This window comes from Astatotilapia calliptera, chromosome 7 (genome assembly GCF_900246225.1).
Source record: "Astatotilapia calliptera chromosome 7, fAstCal1.2, whole genome shotgun sequence".
Classification (NCBI taxonomy): Eukaryota; Metazoa; Chordata; class Actinopteri; order Cichliformes; family Cichlidae; genus Astatotilapia; species Astatotilapia calliptera.
In genome coordinates, this window is record NC_039308.1 from 25,458,091 (window position 1) to 25,481,674 (window position 23,584).

The 23,584-nt window shown below is 40.0% G+C and overlaps 1 protein-coding gene across 1 annotated transcript in view; it reads left to right on the forward strand.

Annotated features, from left to right (window-relative positions):
* LOC113025860 (transmembrane protein 132C) overlaps window positions 1-23,584 on the forward strand; it is a 184,811-nt gene that overhangs the window by 41,573 nt on the left and 119,654 nt on the right. The window contains exon 3 of the mRNA XM_026174062.1: window positions 14,892-15,813. Coding sequence (XP_026029847.1) covers window positions 14,892-15,813 — 922 coding nt within the window. The remainder of the gene's footprint in view (window positions 1-14,891; window positions 15,814-23,584) is intronic.

Consider the following 23,584-nt stretch of genomic DNA (forward strand, 5'->3'; position numbering starts at 1 on the left):
CAAATGTATAATATTTTTGGTCATATCACCCGTGCTCTATTCTGTACTATGACTGACCGATGACGAAGTATAACTTTATTTCTGTACTTAAGACATTACAATAAGAGTTGCAGTGATTTTATCTTTTTCTATTGCCTAATAATAGTTTCACAGTACAAAAGACTACTGAAGCTGTGGTTTGACTTTAATTGCTGACATCAATAAACACCTATCCCATCCCAGTCTTTAGTTCATAATAGTCACCTGGATGTTCTTATGATAATCTCTGCCCCAGTTATTCCTTTAAATGTATCATAAGTCATAGCACATGAAGCATATTTAACAATGTATTGCAACTGATCTTCATTTAACTGATATGTAAATGAAGTTTGTTTATTAAGCGATCATCATCCATTGGGCGTACAGCTTATTGCACCAGCAGCATCTGGTCTTATATAACTATCATTAGCTTACAGCTTGAAGTGTTTGTGCTAACTAAAAATAAAGACAAGATGGTAGTTTATTAATTTTTAATGAAATTTGCAGATTGTTTCGGTGAAGTTTAATAAACTCCTTGCTTTCTAAAATATAACAGGACACCGGAGTATATTCTCCAGCGTCTCACACTTCTGATAATCAGCTGTCTGCTTGACAGTTTTAGCTGTGCAAAAACTATAACTTTAATCTCAGCCAAACCGATTTACTCAGGAACAAATAAAATACTGAAAAAAGCCAAACAATAACATTTAAGTTATCTAAGTGACTTATATATATGTTTAACCTGACTAGCAAAAGACGGCGGTGGGTTTGAAAACGATTTGCCGGGAGTCCGGTGTTCTCACGGCTCTAGTTAGCCTTGCCCCCGCCTAGCTAACGAGCTAGTGGGTAACAGACGTCTCCGAAAACGTCAGAGCGCTTTTGAAAATATGTGGTGTCTTGATAAACTGAGCAGATATTTGAGGTTTACACAGCTACATTCTCGCCTGAAAATATGTTAAACGTTTATTTTGTGACCCAGAAAGAATAATAAGAGTAAAGTTAAAACTAACTAGCTGCCGCCATTGTTGACAACTGCGCTGGGCTGCGCTATGAATTCTGGGACACAGCTGCTTCTTCTTCGGGGTTTAACGGCAGCTGGCATCCTTGGACATGCAGTGCTGCCATCTTCTGTTTCAGTCCGTTATTACACTCTTAAATCCTACTACTCATTCCTGCGTCCTTTGTGATCTTACAAAGCTTCAAACGATGCGTCAACTATTAAATTAGTCGTCGACGATTTTAATAGTCGACATAATCGTGACTAGTCGACTAATCGTGGCAGCCCTAATATATATATATATATATATATATATATATATATATATATATATATATATATATATATATATATATATATATATATATATACATACACCTCCTAGTGTAAGTAAAGTAAGTAAATGTTGAACTTGTGCCCATCCCCTGTCCTAACCATAATTAATATTGTGGTTTACATTATTTGAGATCAGGGAGCCGCTGCAGTGCCTGATGTCCAAGGCCCATTGACTTTCTTACAGTATAACCCTGCTGGAAATGCCAGAACATTACTCACCCTGCTCGTTTTTGCCAACTCAATGCATTATTCTTACCCACTTAACTGCATCTGATTGTATATATTTGCAAAAAAGCACCCCGGTGTATAATATGCAGTATACCTCAAATGGATTCACTTGAATATGAATACCTGAGTACTGAGATTCGTTGTTATTTATGACATGGGACCCCCTCCATCCAGGCACAATGCCGCATCATCTGTCACTGTCACTGCTTTTATTTGACTCACTTTCAAAGTGTGGTTACTTCAGATAGGGAGAGAGCTGGTCACATTCATAAGTGCACCGAGGCAATCTGTGAGCCTAAATGACAACAGCAGAGCACACATAGTTAGAGTTGAAGCCTTCGATTACCCCTGTGGGTGCCCTCGTAAGAAGGCTAACTGCTGCTCTGCTCTGCTCAGCACATTTCCCGTTCCTTCAAGAGCTCTCGTCTCTCGCTCATCTCATCTAAACAACCGGCGGCTCCTCTGTGACTCCCAGTGCCGCCATTCTCCTCCTCTCTTTCTGACACTGTACAATGCACAACACTTGGCCAAAAAGAAAATGGACAGAATTGAAGTGTCATAAAAAGCCCATTTATGTCCCAAATGTGTCTTCAAGGCAGAGAGCTTTGAGGTTTTTCTTTTTTTTTTATTTCGGCACAACTGGCAAAGGGATGTTGATTGCTGTTTCTCAGTGCTTCCACCAGGGAGATGTGATGCCTTGCAAAATGACTGAAAAAAAAAGTTTTTTAAGCAGACAGAGAGATGTTTGGAAGCTAGTGAAATTTCTCCCCAGTCAGGCATAACTAATGCTCAAACAGGAACTTTAGCTTTTTTGTTTCCATTTTGTTAGGATTCCTGTGATGCTCAAATACATTATTCTCACGCAAGCAGAGAAGGAGGATGGGTTTTAAATGCCATTCTCTGTAGCAGTCACCTTTAGGATCTAATTGAGGCAGGTTGTGTTGCAACACATTCGTGGTTGAAGATATGGCAGCCTCATTTCCACGACTGCTTTGAGCATGTTATATGGAATTACATTTTTGTATTTGGGCAACCAGTGAGCAACCTCCAGTTGCTATGGAAGAATGTATTGTAACGGCTCAAGGGGAGGGGTCACTAACCCAAAGACTCATGGGACTGTTCATGCTGGTGTTCATGTGTCATAACAGCTATTCCAGTCATTTTGTGTTGCTTTCTCATTGTTATTGCTGTGAATCGCAGCTGTAATTGTGCCCTAATAGGCTGGCCAGTGCTAGATCCTAGGAGAACTGGTCACAGAAACCTCCTTGTGATTACTTTGGTTGTTAGCGTGTTGTCAGAGTTGCCTGTAGATTGCATGGATGACAGTGACTTGTCTGCAAAGTTGCTTGATAACTTACCACAGAGTGACAGGGAAACTTTACAAAAATGCAAATCAAAGTAGAAACGAAGACCACAAAGTCTGAAACCAACAAGTATCAAATGGCGCAAACTTTAGTTTGAAGGTTAATTATTTTCATTTACAGTTTGTATCGCTCTCCAAACAGTTTCACAACTTCTCAGTGAGTAGTTGATGAGTGTTTGAGGACAAGTTAGTGTCTTCCATGCAAACTACAGAAGGCTACAACCAAAGCAATCGCAAGGACGATTCTGGGCCAGGACCGCATAGCTCTTTGTGACCATATACAATTTTTGCCTAACAACCGTTGGTTATCATGAGGTTACTCATCAGTTTTGGGAATGGGTCTTAGCAAATGATTTCACAGAAGCTGCCAGCAACCTCCAGCAACCATTCTCAGCCAGTTGGGTAATACTCATATTCTCTAGTTGCGAGGTGGTTGCTAACTGGCTTCTAGTCTGTGCGAATATGCCTTGAGAGAAAATCTAAATATGTATTTTTAATATTTGAAAGAATATTTATTCCTTTATGATGGAGACTTGTTTAGAATTGCTGTTAGTTTACCTGTCTGTCTTTCTAAAAGTAAATATCTTTAAATCTGTTGACGTTCGATCTCATGTGTATGTTGTGTGTTTGAAAGGTGAGTTGAGAAAGACAGTTTTTTTCAGACTCAGATTTTATCGACATAAATAACCAAAGGCCATTTTGGAACTAAAAAGTCTATATGATTTGTCAGAAGCAAAAACAACTCAAGTCGCGAACAAACACAGGGCACAGACTTATCGCTGCTATCTGTAGGGTATGAAGCCATGCCCTATCCATCTCAGTCGGGTCACAATACTTCATTTTCCCTCATTTTTCTGAAAGGGGAAAATATGATTCCACCTATCGATTGCTGCGTAAATGTGTTGCCTAGTGATGAAAGATGAGGTGTGCTTTGCTTTTATGTGATCCAATTAACCTCCAGCTAGGAGAGGGCTTTCTGCTGTGCCCTGCTTCTCCTGCAGTGTCGGAGTGCATGTGATGGGCACTTGGAGTGATTAGTGTTCCTGTGTGTTTGGATTTTGTTGACATATCATCCATGTCATTTCTCTAACCAGGGGATTATATTGCTATGGAGCTTAGCTTTATATCTAGTAGCCAGCAGTGAATGGAAGATGGCAAACTTTTTTTCTTTGTGGCTGTAAAAAAATAGGCATTTGTAAATTAGGTGATTGTTTTGAGCAATAAACAAATAAATTATGGGGTGATGATGCATTTATGTAGCTTTTTGAGCGGTTGGGTGTTGTAATAGCATAACACTCGTTTATAACAACTGAAATACCTTTCTCCAGTAACTTAGTGTTACTTAAGTGGTGTGCTGCTTAGTGGTTTTGGACACATTCAGCCTATTTCTCCCCTTTATGTGTTCATAAGGCTTTATCAGAAGCTGTCTTTGATAAGGTTTAAACTTCTTGACTTTGCCAGTGGCATTTTCTCTATCTGAGGAGCAGCTGACATTTATATCCAGCCCTCCATGAGCTCGAAAATACCTTTTTTTTAAGATTTCATTGTTCTGTGGCTGAGAATAAGAAAGTTACCTCTCATGCTGACCGACAGTAGGTCCATTGATAGTGACTTCGAGGTCCCTTAAGCAGTTTCTCTACAGTGCACATAGAGCAAATGTTTAACCAAAGGAAATGCCATGTAAAGATCACGTCCTAATGTTTTACCTTGTGGACTTATGAAAATTTGGGATTTCAAAAGCTTTTTAAATGTCAGTATTAGAAGAGGAAAAACAAGATGTGCCATCTTCTTCAAAACACCATAATCAGTAAAGTAAAAATGTGGGCACCACCTGATGCAAAAGTGAGCAACACCATTAGCAACCATCAAAATAACATATTGTTGGTTTTTTATTTGTTTTTGGGTTTTTCTTTTAAAGACTGTTTTTTGTTTCTCAGAAATTTTGAATAGGTGCTCAGATTTTCTTTTTGCATTTCTTGTAGAGTTCTCTGAAAAGCTCGACTGTGGTTTGTTTGACAGATTTGTTTAAAAGTGGACTTTGAAGATATATTTTTAACACTAAACATAATTACACCTAAATCATTTATTTATACATTTTTGTATAATTATTTTTGATAGTCGACTAGTCAGATCATGCATCAATTCGACGTAAAACGTACAGTTTATTGCACCAGCATGCATCTGCTCTTATATAACTATCATTAGCTTACAGCTTTAAGTGTTTCAGGTATGTGCTAACTAAAAATAAAAACAAGATGATAGTTTATTGAATTTAAATTAAATTTAAATTAAATTTGCAAATTGTTTCGGTGGAGTTTAATAAACTCAGCCGTCTGCTCCTTGCTATCTAAAATATAACAGGACACCGGAGTATATTCTCGAGTGTCTCACACTTCTGCCATGTGCCATCAATTGTCTACTTGATGTTTATTCAGTCGTGTAAAGACTATAACTTTAATCTCAGCCAAACCAATTTACTGAGGAACAAATAAAATACTGAAAAAAGCCAAACAATATAATTTTTAAGTTATCTAAGTGACTTATATATATTTAACCTGAGTCGCGAAAGACGGCGGTGGGTTTGAAAACGATTTGCCGGGAGTCCGGTGTTCAAACGATGCGTCGACTATTAAATTAGTCGTCGACGATTTTGATAGTCGACGTAACCGTGACTAGTCGACTAATCGTGGCAGCCCTATTTGCAACAATGCTCAGTGAGTAGTTGAAATGCAGTTATTTCCAATACAAATCTATACAGTGAAGACCGACATTAAAGGCGTAGCCCAATTGTCTAAATGCATCATCTGTTTTTCTTAGACTATTCATTGAAAAAATAAGAATGGAAAAACAAATGAGCATTTTTGCATTGTTAGTCCTTACCTTTCCTTTCACTATATTAAAATAATACAATAAGGTTGGATTTGGTCTGAAAGCTTGAAAGTCAAGGCTGGGGTGACTCATATCTCCGCCATTAATATAAAAGGAAAAGATATTATGGCATTATAGGCATTTGGATTGATATTTTCTGTTGAAGTCTTTTCCAAGTAAGAAGACAGCTGACGAGATTTGCATGGTCTAGTTTCTTGGCAAATGTTTGCAAAATATCCTGTGAAATCAGTCTAACCTTAAAACAGTTTGGTTTGAATCGTCTCTCCTGGGCTTTCCTATTTGTCATCCTCAGAACTGAAAGTTAATGTGTGGAACCCATGGTAACGGCTGAAAATCGCCTCTTACATCTGGTAGATTTTGGAAGTGCGTCTTAATGGCAATCACAAGTCTCTTCAGAGTCTCAGGAGAGGCTCCTGTGTCTCCTATAGTTTACACCCTCTGAAATCTTCAGTCACTTTTCTGGTCAGGTTGCCAAGGAGGTCATCTTGTGCACCCCAGACTCATCAGACAAGACGAGCTCTTCACGCTTTTATAGGCAACTAGACCTCTTAAGGTGCCTCAGTAATTGAACAAGGTTGTCAGTGAAAAATTGAAGCTATTTATTTTCCCTGCTCTCTTAACAATAATGCTTACACCTTAAAACAAGCTGGCTAAAATATACCGTTGAGCCTTTGGGGTTGACTTGCAGCTCTGCATTTATATAATACAGTCAGAATTTTCTATTGTCTATTGTTTATGGCAATAAATGAACACGTGTTGTTTTAGTGTCTTTTTGTAACTACTGCCACTACTCCATTGATCTGTTATTTAGAAAAATGCATTGCCGGTGCTTTGTCACACAGTGACAACACAAAGTCTATGCAGCTCAGCAGGAACTTTATTCCATTTTACAATCCTTTATATACAGTCACAGGTCAGTGCCTTTCCAACTATGGTGTTGCTTGTCCAGCGATCATCACTTTCATCAAAGTAATGGCAGATTTCCAGCGTCTTTGGCCCTCATGATTATTTGCTAACCCACAAGGTTAAGAAAATAATGCTATAATGCTGTCTTTACAGGCAGCAGCGAAAACATCATTAAAAGCTTTACAATATTACAAGACAGTATCAGTAGGGGTACATGGGCAAGTAGTAGTAATATTTTTTCTGTATTTTTGGTATGATGACATGCAACCTTAAATACCGTCTTTTTAAATCACTCATTACCTGCCTCATTCTGACCTCATTCTGACCTCCTGTTTACTGGCTATCATCTTGACCTCCCTCTCCTTCTTCAGGACAACATCACATAATTATAAATCTCGGCATCACCTATACCGTCCTGATTAATATTAAACCTGCCCCACAGCTGCAGAAAATGCAGGCAGCATTATTACTTGTAAATAGTTCAATGAAGTATTCATACATTTGAAGTAATACAATTACTGAGACGCAAGGATTTTAATACACTTCAATTATCCTCAGGCAAGGCCTAATTTTAGCCAGTGTAAACAATAGCTTTTGTCTCTTAATAAAATGTTATTCAGGAACTCTGAATGTACAATAGTGTAGAGTACTAACTAGACTATACGGCTCGATGCTCTGATGCGACCTGAGTGCTCACACTGTGCGTCCATAAAATGAAGGTTATAACAGAAATTCTGTCGCTCGCTCTCCCTCTCTGTCTTTCACTCACACACACACACCACCACCATCAACTTTGCTAAATTGCTAATGAAAAACATTGATCAGGCAGCTGTGATTGAGCAGCAATGTAAATCCAACTATTTTCACAGTTGTTGTGGTCGCGATAATTTTGTGAGGCCACATGGAAAAGGCTCGGATGAGCTTTCCAAAGTTCTACAAGTTGTGCCTCCATCGCTTGTGTCCAGATCACACGCTGCACTGCCGTGCTGCGCCGTCTTTTTCACTGACATTTGTGTTTGCGCGTGCGCAGTGTGAGAAACTGCAGTGACACCCTCACGACCAAGCAATTGATGATCGGGAGCTGGTCGTGAGGTGTTAATCGCTTCTCGTTACCCCACGTATACTACACGATGCACGACGCACGATGAAGGCCAAAATCGGGCCGATCGCCAAAACGGTCGCATGACTCAAAAATCGGCTCAAAATGGGTCAAAAATTGCACAGTGTAAGCCCAGCATAAGCAGTTTAAAAAAGGAAATATTTGTTCATCAAGTGGAAGAGAAGACATTCTTGACTTAAGGATTGCACTTGAGATAAAAATTAATTGATCATCATTCAGCTGAATACAGTTCATCCCAAGACATGTGGTGGGGTGTAGTTTTAGCCAGCTGGAGAGGGAAAGGTGGGGCACAGTGATTCAGGGACTAGTGCCAGGTGGAGCAATTTGCACGCCTGCTGTGAACGTTCTAATCCACTTCCCTTCTTATTCGGTAGTGCACTCGGACCTGAGAGACACACACACATGCTGAAAAGCCACAGCTCCGGTTGCCTGCCACTTACAAGAAAGCAGAGGTTGGAGTTGTAGAGAGTGCACCCACGGTAACTCATAATTTTGAGTTATTCTGTGTGTACCTTGAAAAATAAACATGTGTGTCTTAAAAAAATACTTTAAAAGTCTGTCTGTAGACGTTGACATAGTGGTGTGACAACACAAATGTCTGAATGACACTTAATGAAAGTGTTTGCTGAGACATTTCAGGTATAGTGGCTAAACTGTTAGTGAGCTTCCTAAAGATTTAATGCAGTTGTTATACAAACATCCCACATAGCAAGCAGGTCTGGCCCGGATCTGGCATCAACCTGGCACTTCTGACTGACTGGTGTCATGGCAGGGTGTATGTCAACCAGATGTGGGCCAGGTCTGGCAATGATGGCACTGTTTATGTTCCTATTTTCCTATTTTAGTTAGAAGACCCAAATAGTTGGATAGAGCACTTTCAGTAATCCCAGACAGTAGAGGAGCGGTATAAAAGAATCAGTCCATTCACTGTCTGAATAGAGTTTTGTCATGTTACTTTTGCACTATTATCTTCCGGCACATGTTGTTATTACATGGCTTGATTAAGGTACACATTAGGCTGACATCTGGGGCCAGAGCTGAAACTGTTCTGGGCCAGCACAGGACCACATAGTGTGTCTGCAACTGGCCTTGTGCTGGCCCATGTGTGGGCCTCATCTGGCAAACCAGATCTGGGCCACCAAAGGGCCATCATTCTTTGCGGTATGTGGGCCATGTGTGGGCCATTGTGTGGGCCATACCAATTTTGCTTTGTGGGATAGGGTTTTTATTTGGGTTTACATTCACCTGTGTATTAATCTAATGTTGATAGCTGCTACATGGGTGAGACACACACCTTGGTAATTTTTAAGTGTTGTTTAAACAGGGCTTGAGCTTGATGCCATTAATAAACATGCTGAAAAAAAGACTGGCTCTTGTGGTCTTTTGATGATAACATTGTCTTAGGACATTTTAGAACCCATCATGTACTAAAGCAGAACCGTTTGAGCTAAACAGGGAATTAGATCAGATTTAGGACTGGATTTACTAACCGTTCGTGCCATCGTGAAATCCTCTTTTGGCATTAAAAAGCTTCTGTAGGTATTTACTAAAGCAGGGGCAGTTTTCCAACTGATAGACGTGGATGCAGGTAATCTTACTTACTATAACTTTCCTTTTCAGAGTGCAAAATTCTGGGAGGAGAGTATGTAAATGAATCACACAAATATGATTTACAAAGGTTGCACCACTGTTTACTCCAAGTTGTCCTGAATGTAATGCCTGGAAAAAAATCATGTATTATGTGCCCAGTGTAGCTGAGATATCTGCCAATAGGAAAATTCATTTATTTAGAATGAGAAGGGTAGAGTTTATCAGAAAGAGCATATAATTGGTGCGAGTTGATGGCTCAGAGCTGTCCGTGCACTGTGAAAGCTTTGGCCATGTCCTGTAACTCTTCACTGACTCCTCCACCCTGCATGTTTAAAGATGAATCCTACATGCTTCTTGTCTTCAGTAAAACTAGCATTTTGATAAAACAGAGCCTAACTTAACTGGACTGAGCCGAGCGTCAGAGAGAAGAGGAGAATCCCATTACGAAATGCATAGAAGGTTGCTTCTTTTTTTATAGGCAGCCGGGTTTCTTTACAGAGATGAGGTTTGCAGTGTGCCAGGAATTTAGTCACATTTATACACAGAGAAAGCTCCTCAATGAAAAAACATCTTTTCCCTGGTATCAGGTCTGTTGTCAGATTAAAATATTGGTCAGAATGCAGCAATTAATGAGACTGAAGCAGACTTGAAGTGTTAGATCAGTGTGTGAATGTTACAATATATTTTATTGACTTTAATAAATGACTGCAGCCTCAGACCGCTGCAAAAAAATTAAAGAGGGGTGCGCTTGGCGCGGTAACAGTAACTTCATTAACACTGGGCTGGTTCTATATCTGATGCTAAATAATGTTTGTCACATGTCCGCAGTTATACACTCATTTCAGCTTTATATGGTGTAACAGACTGCAGTTTTCACAAGCAGTCTTTTTACCAGAAGACTCTACTTTTGTACCAGATTCTTCTTCAATTGTCTCTTATTGATATTTTCTTAGCAGATATAGTGCAGCCTCATCTCATCCCATCATCATGGACCATTTAATTTCACTGTCCCTTTAAGAATGCTGCTCTTTATTGAAATGAGCTATCTACGTGTTTGTTTATAAATTAGAGCAGCGTCAGGAGATCACCTACAGGACTTTCTGTTCCCATGGGCACAGTTATATGATTGGAGACCTTAGATTTTACATGCCAGTTTTGTCAGTGACCACTAATTGTTTTCATTTCTGTGAAACATTAGTCTGGGAGAGTAGCATCAGCAGGTTGGGAGGCATTAAACCTTTGTAGGTGCTTCTAAAGGAGGTGAGAACAATGTTGTGCTAGATTTACAAAAAACAAAATTGTAATCAGAGTATCATAATAAAGGCATGCGGCCCATCCTGTAATGTTCTTGCTGTAATTTTTTACTTTTCTTAACACAAACAGTGCACCACCACCACCCTCTTGCCCTGCCCCATTCCAATCTTTGTTGCTGTTCGGGTTTTCCTACCTCTTACCTCAGTCTCCATTTATAAATCTCATTAAAAAAAATGCTGTTTGATTAGTGACTTACTGAAGTTGGCCAGCCTAATATGTTTGATCAGGGAGTGGTTGCAAGATGCACACATGGTGGAGGATAAAGATAGGATGAGAGGAGGAGGAGTAGGAGGGAGGCTGAAGGGAGATGAAGGGCTTATATTTCTTGGGTGAAGTTCTACTTAGGTCGCCAGGGATAAAAACAGGTGATTATAAGAAACGGTTTGATTTGGAGCCACACATGTCTGTCTTGGGGACACAAATGCGTCAATACCATGTTGGGGTTTATTTTAGAAGTTGCTTGCTGCATGGTGTGAAATGATATGGGAAAAAACATTTTAATCTCCATTCCCATTGCTGCCATAGGCCTTTTGCCTCATACTGCATGTATATAACATCAAGTCAGTAAATCCCAAGTTTCACATCTGTCTAATGATGAGGTCTGGTTCAGCTGTTTGTTTGATATGTGATCAGATTCCTCAGGCCACATCCTGAGGGATTGGCAGTGCCCAAAATTACTCCTGTAGAGTTTACAGCCAGGATTTAGCACATGGAGTTAAGCTATCTACACAAATCATTCCCTTTTTCATTTGCAGAAACAGTCCTACAGACATGATTTACAAGTACAGTGCTGCTTACATGAAATCCAAGGGCAACTCAAGGCTACAAATCACACTGACTTTGCCTCTCTGTTTACGATGTCCTCTTGGTGTCATAGAAAGGGACATATTCTAAATCTCAAGTTACAAATTACAGCATTTTTTTTCCTGTTGTATTTAGTTTCATCTGTGTCATAGTAAGTGGAAACTAGGACAGTGTGTCACATCCCCCAGAGAAAAGGATAGACAGGAAAATCCTTTCACTTGGCTGTAAGCGTGATCCAGCACCGACTAAGGGCCGGCTCGCCCCTTGACCACGGTCTCAGTTTTGTCACTCGCAAACACAGTTTTCTGAGTAAAAGCTATGCAGCAGCAGTCACTGACTGTACGCTGTCTCGGCACACAGAGGGTGACTAATTTTAAGGTGTGATTAGCTTGAAGGTGTGCCACATGAATACAAACATGAAAGCGACTGCTTAGAAAACTAATTCATATTTATGATTCATTCTTATTCTTATTCTTTTTCATTTATCAGAGGCAGACATTTTACTATTAATGCATATGATTATAAAGAAGAAAGACGCCTGTAATTAGCTTCAGCTGTGTGGGTGTTTGTTATTTAGGCAGCAAACACAATTTTATTTAGCTGGGGTGGTGGCACAAGCAATATTTAGAACAATACTTAATTATTTCAGAATAAAATGGAAGCCGTGTGCTTGATTGCTGATTTTTTATTTTTTTGCCACTGACTTTTCAGTACAAATCCTGACCTGCATTTCAATAATGCCACAACAGACCAAACTGTTGTGATTCCCGGTCCGATGGTGTAAGTTCCCAGGGGGTTAGGCTAGATGGAACTGGTAGTTAACTAACCAACAGCCAAAGGCAACAGATAAATAAATTATACAGATACATAACAGTGAAAGTCCTTGACATATTGTAGAAACATTTTTAACTTTTCTCACAACATAATGCATGACTTTGCAACAGATTAGTAGATATAGAGGTAGAAATGAGGGGATAGAGGGCCTCCTGGTTTATCAATAACCCTTAAACAGGCTCATAATTTTTTTGCTGTGTTATTTGAAACAACCTATGCAAGGTTAAATACAAATGTGAAAGCTCGATTTTTCCCTGCCGCCCAATTTAAAGGTGTAAATGTTAACACTTATTTGGCAGCTAGAGGATGCCTACCTTTAGATTTTATCTACAGCTCATTAAAGTAGCTTGCACAGCCTAGAAATTGGTAGTTTTTTAATGGGGCAGCTCTTGCATAAACAGTTGCTTAACTATAAGTTTTAAATAGGTAATCTGAAGGTATATGCTAAATTGTAGCTCAGGTGTAATGTGAAAGAAGTTAAAGACCGGGAATATTATAAATCATTCACTTATGGATTTGTTTAAAAACGAACAATAGACATTTCACTGTAGGGGAAAAAAAGGATGGATGAATACAGCAGTCCACGTGAGAGTTGGGTGACTGTCAGGAAAGATGTTAGACACAGTGCTGCTTATGAGGTTAACACCTGTGACACCTGCAGTGTCCACCTGCAGTACTGCATAGTATGCGGCTAAGTTGGAAAAACAGAGCTGTGTAGTTGCAGCTTTCACTTCTCCAGACTCAAGATACACTGCTGCTGGTGCGAGAGGAGAGAAGCAACAGGGAACGATTCACAGTGGGGTACATTAGCTGAACAAATTCAGGTAAATTGTGTTTATTCACAACACTTGCCTGGTTTACCTTTATCTTTAAGGCTTATTTAAAATAAGAATTTCATTTTGCAGTGTAAAATGCTGTGTTTATTTTTACTGTGCATATGACAATAACATTTCTTCAAGGAAGAATAATCCCCCTACCCCCAAACTCCCTCCCTCATCATTTCATGTAAGGTTTTGGGAAGCTAGTTTAACCCTTTACTGCACTGTTTCTGAAGTGTTGCTCTTCTGTCTGGTGCTGTTCGTCTGGCAAGCTTGTCATTGCTTTTTGGGCCATGGATTGTCACAAATCACCACCATGCCACATCTCCCACAGCATGCAGGGTCCAGGACAGAAAATCAATGGACTCTCATGGGCAACTCCATCAGTGCACTGATGGTGAAGAGAAGAGGGTGGGGGTCAGGTCTGCAGAATGAGGAGAGGGAGAGATGGAAGCAGGTTTTATGGTGTTATTTTTGTGCCACTATTCTGAGCGCAAGTAAAAAAAAAATTGAGCGCACGTAAAATAATGAATTTTGTTCACTCAAATTCAGCTTTTCTTCGCTCAAAATAAATTTCTCCTCAAAATGCAACACTTGCACCTGCAAACTTTTTTTTACATGCGCTCAATTTTTTTTTAGGTGAGCTCAGAATAGTGGCACAAAAATAACGCCATAGGTTTTAGGGGCATGTGAGGCCCGATTTAAGAGCATGTTTAGCCAAACAACGAGAATAAAGAGTAATACTGAAAGAGATGAACGCCTTTGCATCTTTTGAAATCGAAAGGGTTTTGTCACCAAAACCAAGCACATACTGAGCACAAACATATGACAGAGCCATGCTTTTCCAAAGATGTGAAATATTCTGTAGATATATACAAAGTAGGGTTCATCCAAAAACCATATGTCACATAAGCTGACAAAGGCAAACAGCTGTTTTCTTCTTTGGTTAACCCAGCTGTTCTCCAACGTTTCTCCAATACTATCCATTATCACAAAGTTGTTCACTCTTTGTTTTTTATCTATGGCACATCTACGTACCAAATATTCAAATATTTTCAGTTTGGAAGACTTCAACTTTCCATATCTGATATATGTGAAATATGAAAATGAAAATGTTGGAATAACATACAGGAGTGCCGGAAACAAGAAGATGACAATGTATGAAAGTTAAAATAACAGGACGGAGAAATTAAAGGAGAGTGGGGGTGGGGTGGGAGATTGAGTTAGCGCACCATAATGAAAAGGATTGAAAGCAGGAGGGAACATGGACAAGCCTGATAAGCAAGTGACTGAGAAAGACGTAAGTGTTTTGGATTGTGTCGAGCAAATTCTTCCAAATAAGAGCAGTGGCTCATGAAAGTGATATCATATGGAAATGTCTCCAACACACCATTTAACATTCACTGCTGGAACTGACTGTAGATATGATTGCCTCAGGTTGCAGGCAATGCATGCAAATGTTATGTAAAATATGAAGTGTTGGCTTCCCTTTTCTGAATTATTTCATCCAAATTTTCTCATTAAGGTTTTAGATTTCACACCTCAATTTGATTTTACTGATACAATTTGCAAAATGAAGCTTACTTTCACAGCTACTAGATCCCTGGTAGAGATTTTTTCCAGTCTGTGAAATAAAGGCTAACAGGTTATTGTCATTTTATGTTTTTGTTTCAGTCGTGGACACCAAGGTGATCCTGGAGGGTTTGCAGAGGCTTGGCCCCACACCAATATATCTACCTGTCAGCTACCGGATCCTCAATGCAGAGTCAGCGTTCTTTTTACAGGAGGCAAACCAGGACTTAATGAGGAACTCCAGCCTCCAGGCTCGCACTGAGTCCTTTTTCATCCACCAGGCCCGGCAGATGCCCTTTGTCAATGCTAGCTATGGACCACTGTCTGTCCAGCAGCCTGTCCCCCTGGAGCTGCTACAGACTTCGCCAGGGCCCTTTAGCACACCCTCTTTCACTTCATCCTCAACAACATCAGTGTCGGCATCGCCTCTCTTTACATTCAACTGGAAGGTGCACACTTACATTATCAGCGAGAGGATTCACCCTAGCTGGCCGAAAGTTCAAGTGCTGTTCTATATTGCAGGCAGGGACTGGGATGATTACAGCACCATCCACAAGCTACCCTGTATCAGGATGTTTGCCTTTCATGAGACTCAAGAGGTGCGTGGAACATGCAAGCTAAAAGGCGATCTGGGGATATGTGTTGCCGAGCTGGAGCCCCTGGCCAGCTGGTTCAGCCCACCTACTGTCAGGCCTGGTAGGCAGAAGGTCTCCGAGGAAGCTCAAGGCACTCCGGTGGAGCTCTACTATATGGTTCAAACCACAGATAACGGAGACTGCACTTCAGAGGATTCAAGAAAGGGCAGCTCTGTCCTCACAGACCAGCCGAGGCCGTTAGGGTACTTTGCAGGGCATACCCCTATGCAGCGCATTGGAAGTGTCAGACTGTTTCAGCCACTGTTGGAGCTGAAACTAGACAATAACTTTGTGGTGATGGCACCCTCCAAACCCATTCGGCAGCGAGAAACAGTCTCAACTTTTCTGGCTCTATCTGCTCTTTCTTCAGTACAAATTTTCACCCTCAGGTGAGTCAACCTCCTCCAGGGAGAACGCAGTTTACTTTGCAGCTGTACTAATGTTTTCTCATTCTCCATTCTCCAATTCAAACAGAAATTGTTTGAAATGCACACAGTTGAAAAGAAGGGTTTCATTTGAATTTTATAAAAAGAACAAATGATATATAAAACCCTTTGAGAACACTAAACATCCAACCCTTCGATAATATACAACATTTACAATTTATCCATGTTTGAAATTGTGCTTAAGCTTATAAAACTTTTCTTAAGAAGTTTTTGGTCATTGTCACACTGTAAAAAGCATCAGACAGGGTAGAACTAATCTTGCAAAATAACAAAATATTATTGTTTCTAAAACAGTGTACTGTCTGAGTAGTTATATTACGCAGATAAATGTGCGCTCTTGTTCATGAAACCATATTCTACAGGGAGAAAAGGTGAAGCGTAATTATCATATTTCCTTTGGCCAGAAACTATGGTCTGGAAAAGCTCTTTTCCCCATAAAGATGACGACCTGCGCTTTACGCTTGATGACAAGTTTTGAGACCTCAGTACATATCAGTAAAAAAATGTAAAAAGTTAAACATAAATAAGTAAATGAAATTAATAACTTTTTTATGTAACACTTTTTGAAACAGAGTTACAAAGCACTTCACAGTTTGAATAAAAGCTACATATTGAAGATAGTGTACGCCAGGGCTTGGCAACCCTGGTCACGTATGCCATGATTAACTGATGGCACGACCATAGCTGGACTGGCCATCGATGGTGATTTTTCTTTTTTATGGGCCGATGATTTTTTTTTTTTTTTTGTAAAGGCATAAACAATGAAAGGTGGTGGATTGGCCAGATGTGTAAATTTAAGTCAGTTGTTTGGTGGTGGCTATGGCGAAGCTTCCACAGAGGCCAGCAGGTGGATGAGAGAAAGGGGAGGCAGGAGGAGGAGACGGCCGCCGGACCGAGTGTCAGGTGAACTGAACTTCAGGTAAGAAGATATGGCCTGCAGTCTATCTGGCTCAGGTATAAACCAAGTTCAGGTGTAGTGTATTTTCGTTGTGCTGACTTTTTACAGTCAATTAGAATAACTCGTACTGCGTACTAGCTAGCATGAGAGAGTTTCTATATTATTCTGCACCTTTACGCTGCACAGCTGCCTCTTCTTCTCTCATTCTCTCTCCTCCCTTTCCTGTTGCTACTTCATCAATCAATCAAGCAATCAATCAATCAATCACGTGCAGGTTGTCCTGCAGTAAAATAGGACCCCCCCCCCCGACCTTACACACACAACACAGACATCACATGGGGATACAGGTCGGAGATCGGTAGCGTTACAGAAAAAAAACACTGAAATATACACTACAATGGGAAAGTACAAGAGATAAAAAAGAGACCTCTACTCATGCTGGGCTCCTGGGAGGACAGCATGAGAACGGGAAACAGAAAAACTCCTCTGCACAAGAAAGCACATAAATGTCCACAGCACAACATTATGGAACACGTGACAAGCCACAGGGTCGGGTGGGGGGTGAGGAGTAATCCGAAGCAAACACAGCAGCCATCCTGCCCAGCGCTACCATTCCAGTGCGGGCTCAGACCGCCGTGTTCCCAGGAGGGAACAAGCATCGAAGGCGTTTGGAAAGGGAGGGGGGATGAGTGTGTGCATATCAGTGTATATGTATGTGTGTGCATGTCCAGAGTTCAGCTGAGACAGTGTCCTTCGCCCTGCTAGGCTAAGTAAACAGTCTTCCAGCCAACCCAGCTGGCCTTGCATGGAATGGGAAGGAACAGACTAAACACAGTCGTTATCAGGGTGCTTTTGTTCGGCTCCAGCCTTGCGACCGCAGCTGGTGCCGAAAGGGTATCCGCATGAAGTGATGGTGCTTTTTACTTTAGTGCGAACAGCTCATATGATCATGAAACTGATCAATGGTCAGCTGATCGGCTTTTCTCTCTTGTTTGTTTATCAACCACTTTGCGCCAGAAAGAGGAAACCGGCGGACGTCGCGGTAAACAACAGCAGCACGTTTAAGCTTGATCAGCTGTTGTTAGAATTTATTTATTATTAATTTCTAGTATCAGTTGATGTTTGCGGGAACCACAGCTGTAAAAGCTGCGTGATACCGGTTTGGTTATCTGGTGAGAGGGAAACATGAAGATGAAACCAGGAGATGTCCTGATGTTACTGAATCATCAGAGCTGAAAAGGTGATGGACAAACAGGTTTACCTTTTAGGTGACATGAATGAGTTGAAGGGAATAACACCAGGATCCTTTTCTAAGTAGCTGACAGCTGGTAACTGTGCAGGGTCGGGTCTAGCAAAGTTTTGCCACGGGCCAGGTGGGGCATTAACAGGGAAAGGGGGGCACTAAGAAATATTTTTCTTTCTTATTCTCATTTAAAATGTCTGGCTTTAAGTAAATAATTATCTGAATCTCACAACCAAAGTTTTCATCTGATGTAAAATGTATAGAGATCATACATATATCAACAGGACTGTACATCACTGTCACAGCGTTCGTTTTCATTCAAAGGCTTTATGGCTTTTCCTATAATACCTGGGCGACCAGTCTCTAGTCAAAATGCCCGGGCCGATTTTTTTTGTCCCAGTCCAGCCCTGGGCACTACACGCAGTGAATTAATCTGAGAAGGTGCATTAAAAAATAAATGGCCGTGCCAGCGGTGACACATCGCACACATTAGTTGTGCCACTTCGTAATGATGGTATCTTAGCTGACAACTCCAACTACCAGATTCAACTTGTAGTTGGCTAAAAATCACTTAGCCTCATGAGAGGGACATTGCTAGCTGGCACCTTTTTCAAGCGATGTTGAAATTCCCACATTCCAACATGATTCAGGAGCTGTCCGCTCAGCGCAGCATCAGCACCACGTAAATACACGGATACATCCGTAGACTTGAGACAGAAGTCACAATGTGTTTTCAGGACTTTCAGGTGTATGGACCAATGTATGGACCAATGTTTTCTTTTCTGATCAAACCAGAAAGGCTTAATGAGCAGCTGGATTTGTCTTGTATTAACTGGCTGAACTCAGAGGACATCGAAATGCAGCTGACCGAACTGAAAAGCTCGACTCTGTGGGGGTCAAAGTTTGCAGAACTACGAACGCAGCTGGTATCCATAGCTGTGCGTGTTCATGGAGTTTGCATTTTCACCTGCTGGACATCACTACCTGACAAGTTTAACTGTCTTCAGAACATTGCAGAGGCCTTATTGACAATATTTGGCTCTACATATCTGTGTGAGCAGATTTTCTCCCACATGAATAGTGTCCTCGGGTAGCCGTCTGAATGCTGGACACTTAGAGACCTGTGTCTCTGAGTGGGAGACCAGACATCACATTAACATGTGTATCCCTGTATCAACAAACATGCCATATTGGCCCAGTTTATTTTTCTTATCATTGTTGTGAGGAGACCATAAATAGCATTTGCATTTTCTGTTGTGGAGTTCTTGTTATGGATAAAAAGTGTTTATTTTTTGTTGTTTCAAAATAGCTGATAACTATTCGCTGATAGTTGCCAACATCTGCGAACAAATATAATTCTATAAAGTTGTTCTATATAGTGTGTAACTGTTGATATAGAGCGTTATTAAATTTATTGCTAATGCAATCATATGGCACACTGACTTCTGAGGAAATTTTAGATGGCACTCATCATCAGAAAGGTTGCCGACCCCTCGTGTACGTGTTCAAACATACTGACACATAATCAACCATATGGTCAGTTATTCATTCCAACGCATACAAATAGTGACAAACTATGGCTGAAAATAAAGGGGAAAAGATTAAGGGAAAACTAACCTGTAAAAATGAGTTTTTATCAGAACAAATATCAGAGTCAGCTGACCTGATTGACTAAGGAAAGCTGTTCCACAGTGTAGGCGCAACAACCTCAAAAGCGATCCCCTCTGGTTTTAAAATCAGAGCGAGGGACAGTTAGGGGACCCTGGTTAGAGGATCAGAGATGCCGGGTGCTATGATAAAGTCTCAGAAGCACTGCTATATAAGCAGGGCCCTGTCTATATAGAGCTGTATGTGTTAGTAACAGAATTTCAAAGTGGATTTATAGTTTCACTGGGAGCCAGTGAAGGGATGCAAGAACAGGTGTAATATTTGACCGCTGGCTAGTTTTTGTCAGCAGTCTTGCTGCTGCGTTCTGCACTAATTGGAAACTGGCTATGGAGGACTGACTGATGCACGTGCTGGGAATTACAATAATCGAGGTGGGAGAAAATTAAAGTTGTGAACTAAAAATACCAGATGATTGAATGACAGCAAAGGTTTGATATTTGCAATATTTCTTAGGTGACGGAAACAAGATTGGATGAGCTTTGAGATGTGAGTTTCAAGGTTGTGGGGGCTGATATACTGACTGACCCCCTTAGAAAAACTGTCTGGAATGTCAGTTTTACCAGAATTGAGATGAAGGAAGGAAAATGCCTACTTCAAGTAGGCTTTCAAAGGGTAAATATATTGCACTGCTTCAATGCAAATGCTAATTTCACTTTAAACAACTACTGACTCCACAACAACTTGAAATCTTTAAAAAGCACATTTATGTTAAAGTTTTCTGTGTGTGTGGGTGTGTGGTGTGTGTGTGTGTGTGTGTGTGGGGGGGGGGGGGGGGTAAATCTTATTTTGATCATGTAAACAATATACAGGAGATTATGTAGCAAAGAAAATGCTTTACAAAATAAAAGAAAATACATTTCACCTGTTCTGATTTATTTACATGTCTAAAAGGAGTGGGAAGAAGTGCACACTTATTTAATCCCACTCCTTTGCCATTATCAGTTAACATGGTCTTTCCTCCCCACTGCTGTCAGACTCTACAACAAAGACTTTTGCAGCTGATCAAACACACACAAACCCGCACATGAGAAATAAGACTAAGTGCAATACTCTTTTCTGACAAAGTTGTATTTTTACTCAGTTGAATATAGCATTTGTATTCTATTTTATCCTATTTTATATTTTATTCTATTTTATTCTACTGTTTATAGTATTTTATTTGATTCTATTCTGTACAGTTGTGTACAGCATATTATTCTTATTGTATTCAAATTTTTGCTGTATAACTTTGCACTGTCCACTTTCTGCTGTGACAAAACAAATTTCCCACATGTGGGACTAATAAAGATGATCTTATCTTAACATTTATTTAGCTTCCTTACTGATATAATCTGCAGTAATAACAATGAACATATTTCTAATATAATATATACACCACATAAAATATTAATTATTATCATATCAATATGTTTTTGTAACTCCATAACTTTGCCTCCTCACAACAAAGCCGGTACCTCCAGTTTTGAAAAGTTAACTGTACAATCCAAATAAGCACCAAATAACAACTTTCTAAACAGAGACATTCACTGATATTCATCATTTTCCATTTCTTTCTATCTCATGAAGATCGTATCTTTATGACTCTTTTTGAATTGCTTTATGTTTGGACATTGCTCTGCACTCAAACTGTTCCACAGTTTCATTCCACGCACAGAAACACAAAAGCCTTTCCTGGCAGTACGCACATTCACAGTTTCGAAGTGACAAAAAACCCTTAAATTATAACTTCTTTCTCTCAAAAAAAGCATGCTTTGAATATCACCTGGATTAATATTCTTTTTTTGTTCTGAACAGATTTTGTGCTTGATTTATTTTATTGATGCTCCTGAAAACTGAAAGAGCAAAGCATTTTACACTTACCTTCCAGCGAACGAGACACTGTTTTCTTCTGAGTGAACAGAACTCCGGAAAAACGATATAATTTTTTACAAAAACTGTGATGGATGTGTTTTATACAATCAGCTTGTTTGTCTTGTGTGCCTACAAACTTAAATTGAAGGATATTAGATTTCCCACAGCGCTTACGTCTCATATAGGAGTTTGTTTGCAGTGAAGTGGATAACACCTTAATTACACATTTGTGCTACTTATGAAGACTGTTTCATGTGTTCGCACTCAAAATTATCATGATTTAAAAAAAATAAATGAATAAATCTGAGTTGAATCTGCACAGTGGCAGCAAAAATGTACTTGATTCATTGAGCTTTGTCTCATACAAATGACTTTTCAAAGAGACTGTAATTGCTGCATGTTGCGTGATGCAAATTAAGGTGTAAGGAATATGCATTTCCATCAAGCTACTTTTATTCGAGATCTAAATCATGGCAGATGAAATGGTTAGTGGCCTCAAAGTGGAGCTGTGACAGAGAGCCTTGGCAATTTGTCAACCCTGGGTGAGCAGGAAATCTGCCAAAAAGCCTCATTGCTTTTTCTCTCACTCCAGTGATGATGAACTCCCATGAAGTATTAGCGCTCACAGTGTGTGTTTATCACATTTGTCAGCATGTGTGTAAATGGGAACTTTAAAGGCGGTATTTTTTCCTTTAGTGCCTCTTTTGCACCAGTGTTGCACCCCAACCGTTCAGAAGTTCATCTTTTTTATGTTTTTCCATAGGGATAGCAAAGACTTAAAATTCAGCCAAAATACCTAATTAGCAACCAAAAGATTAAGCCTCAAAGTGTTTAAAAAAATCACAGGCTACTTTAGAGTACTTGACTACCAGCATGTCAAGCTGAACATCCGTATGCTGATGATTAATCTCGCATTTGCTTTGTTGTGCGTTGCTTTTATCTTACAGGACAAAACCTGTGGTGCTATTCAGTGTGGTGTTCTCCCAGCTGCTGGATTTTCTGATAATACAAAACTTTCTTTAAATACCCTTTAAGGATTTGAAATGCCCATGGTGAAGGTGTGAATTCAAGTTCGGCATCACCAGCGGGTTGCTGGAGTTTGTGTTGATCCTTATTTTAAATTGCTATGTTGAACAAAGCGGTTTTTCTTCCCTCTCGCTCGAAGCAATGTTTGCCTATGCAGGCCGTGGGTGTTTATGAGAAGCGTACTTTACAAGTAGCTTTGGTGTGTTTCCCCCAGCCACTGATACATCATTAACTATTTATAGGGTTATTCCTTTCCTCTCCGCATTATCGCTTTCTCTCCTTTTTAACCCCTCCTCCTTTTCCTCCACCAGTTAACTTTTGACAAAAGAGTTGTGGGACTCTCCCAAGATAGCATTTACTCCTAAATGTGCTGCTGTCAGCTGGAATCAGTGTTTATATGCCTCCACACCAGTGACAGCTATGACAGGAGGCATTCTGTTTTCATGCTGTCCATCCCATTGTTGTGAAGGTGATTTTTGAAGGGTTTTTTTTTTTTTTCAAATTTGTTCCCAGCAAAGTCACAGTGACTTCAATTCCCCTCAAAAATGTATATTTTCTTTTTAATTGAGAAACAATCAGCAGGCTTATATTTGATAAACAGGGGTTACTATTCTATCTTTTGGTTCATGAAGGTCTTCACAATTGTCAGTAGGGTTGTCAAAAATGTAATAGTTGCTAATCAGCATCGAAATTGCTATTTGATTAGGTGCTCTACTGTAGACAGGCAGGCAACAAGCCCCTCCCCTCACTAGCAGCTAAACACATGAACAGTAGTTGACAATCACAATGCTGAACACCACTTAATAAGGAATTTAAGTGGTAAAGGGATCTTTAGGGGGGCTAAAGATCCCTTTTTAACAACAATAAAATATTAAACAGTTATGAATGTTAATCTGGCGAGAGCACATCTGATAGCCACATTATCACTAAGGTAGTGGCTATGGTTAATAACAGGATGATGCTAATGTTGGAGCTAGGCAGCAAAGTTATCAGTCCTTCCTGTAACTTTGATAGACAGTGTTAATTTG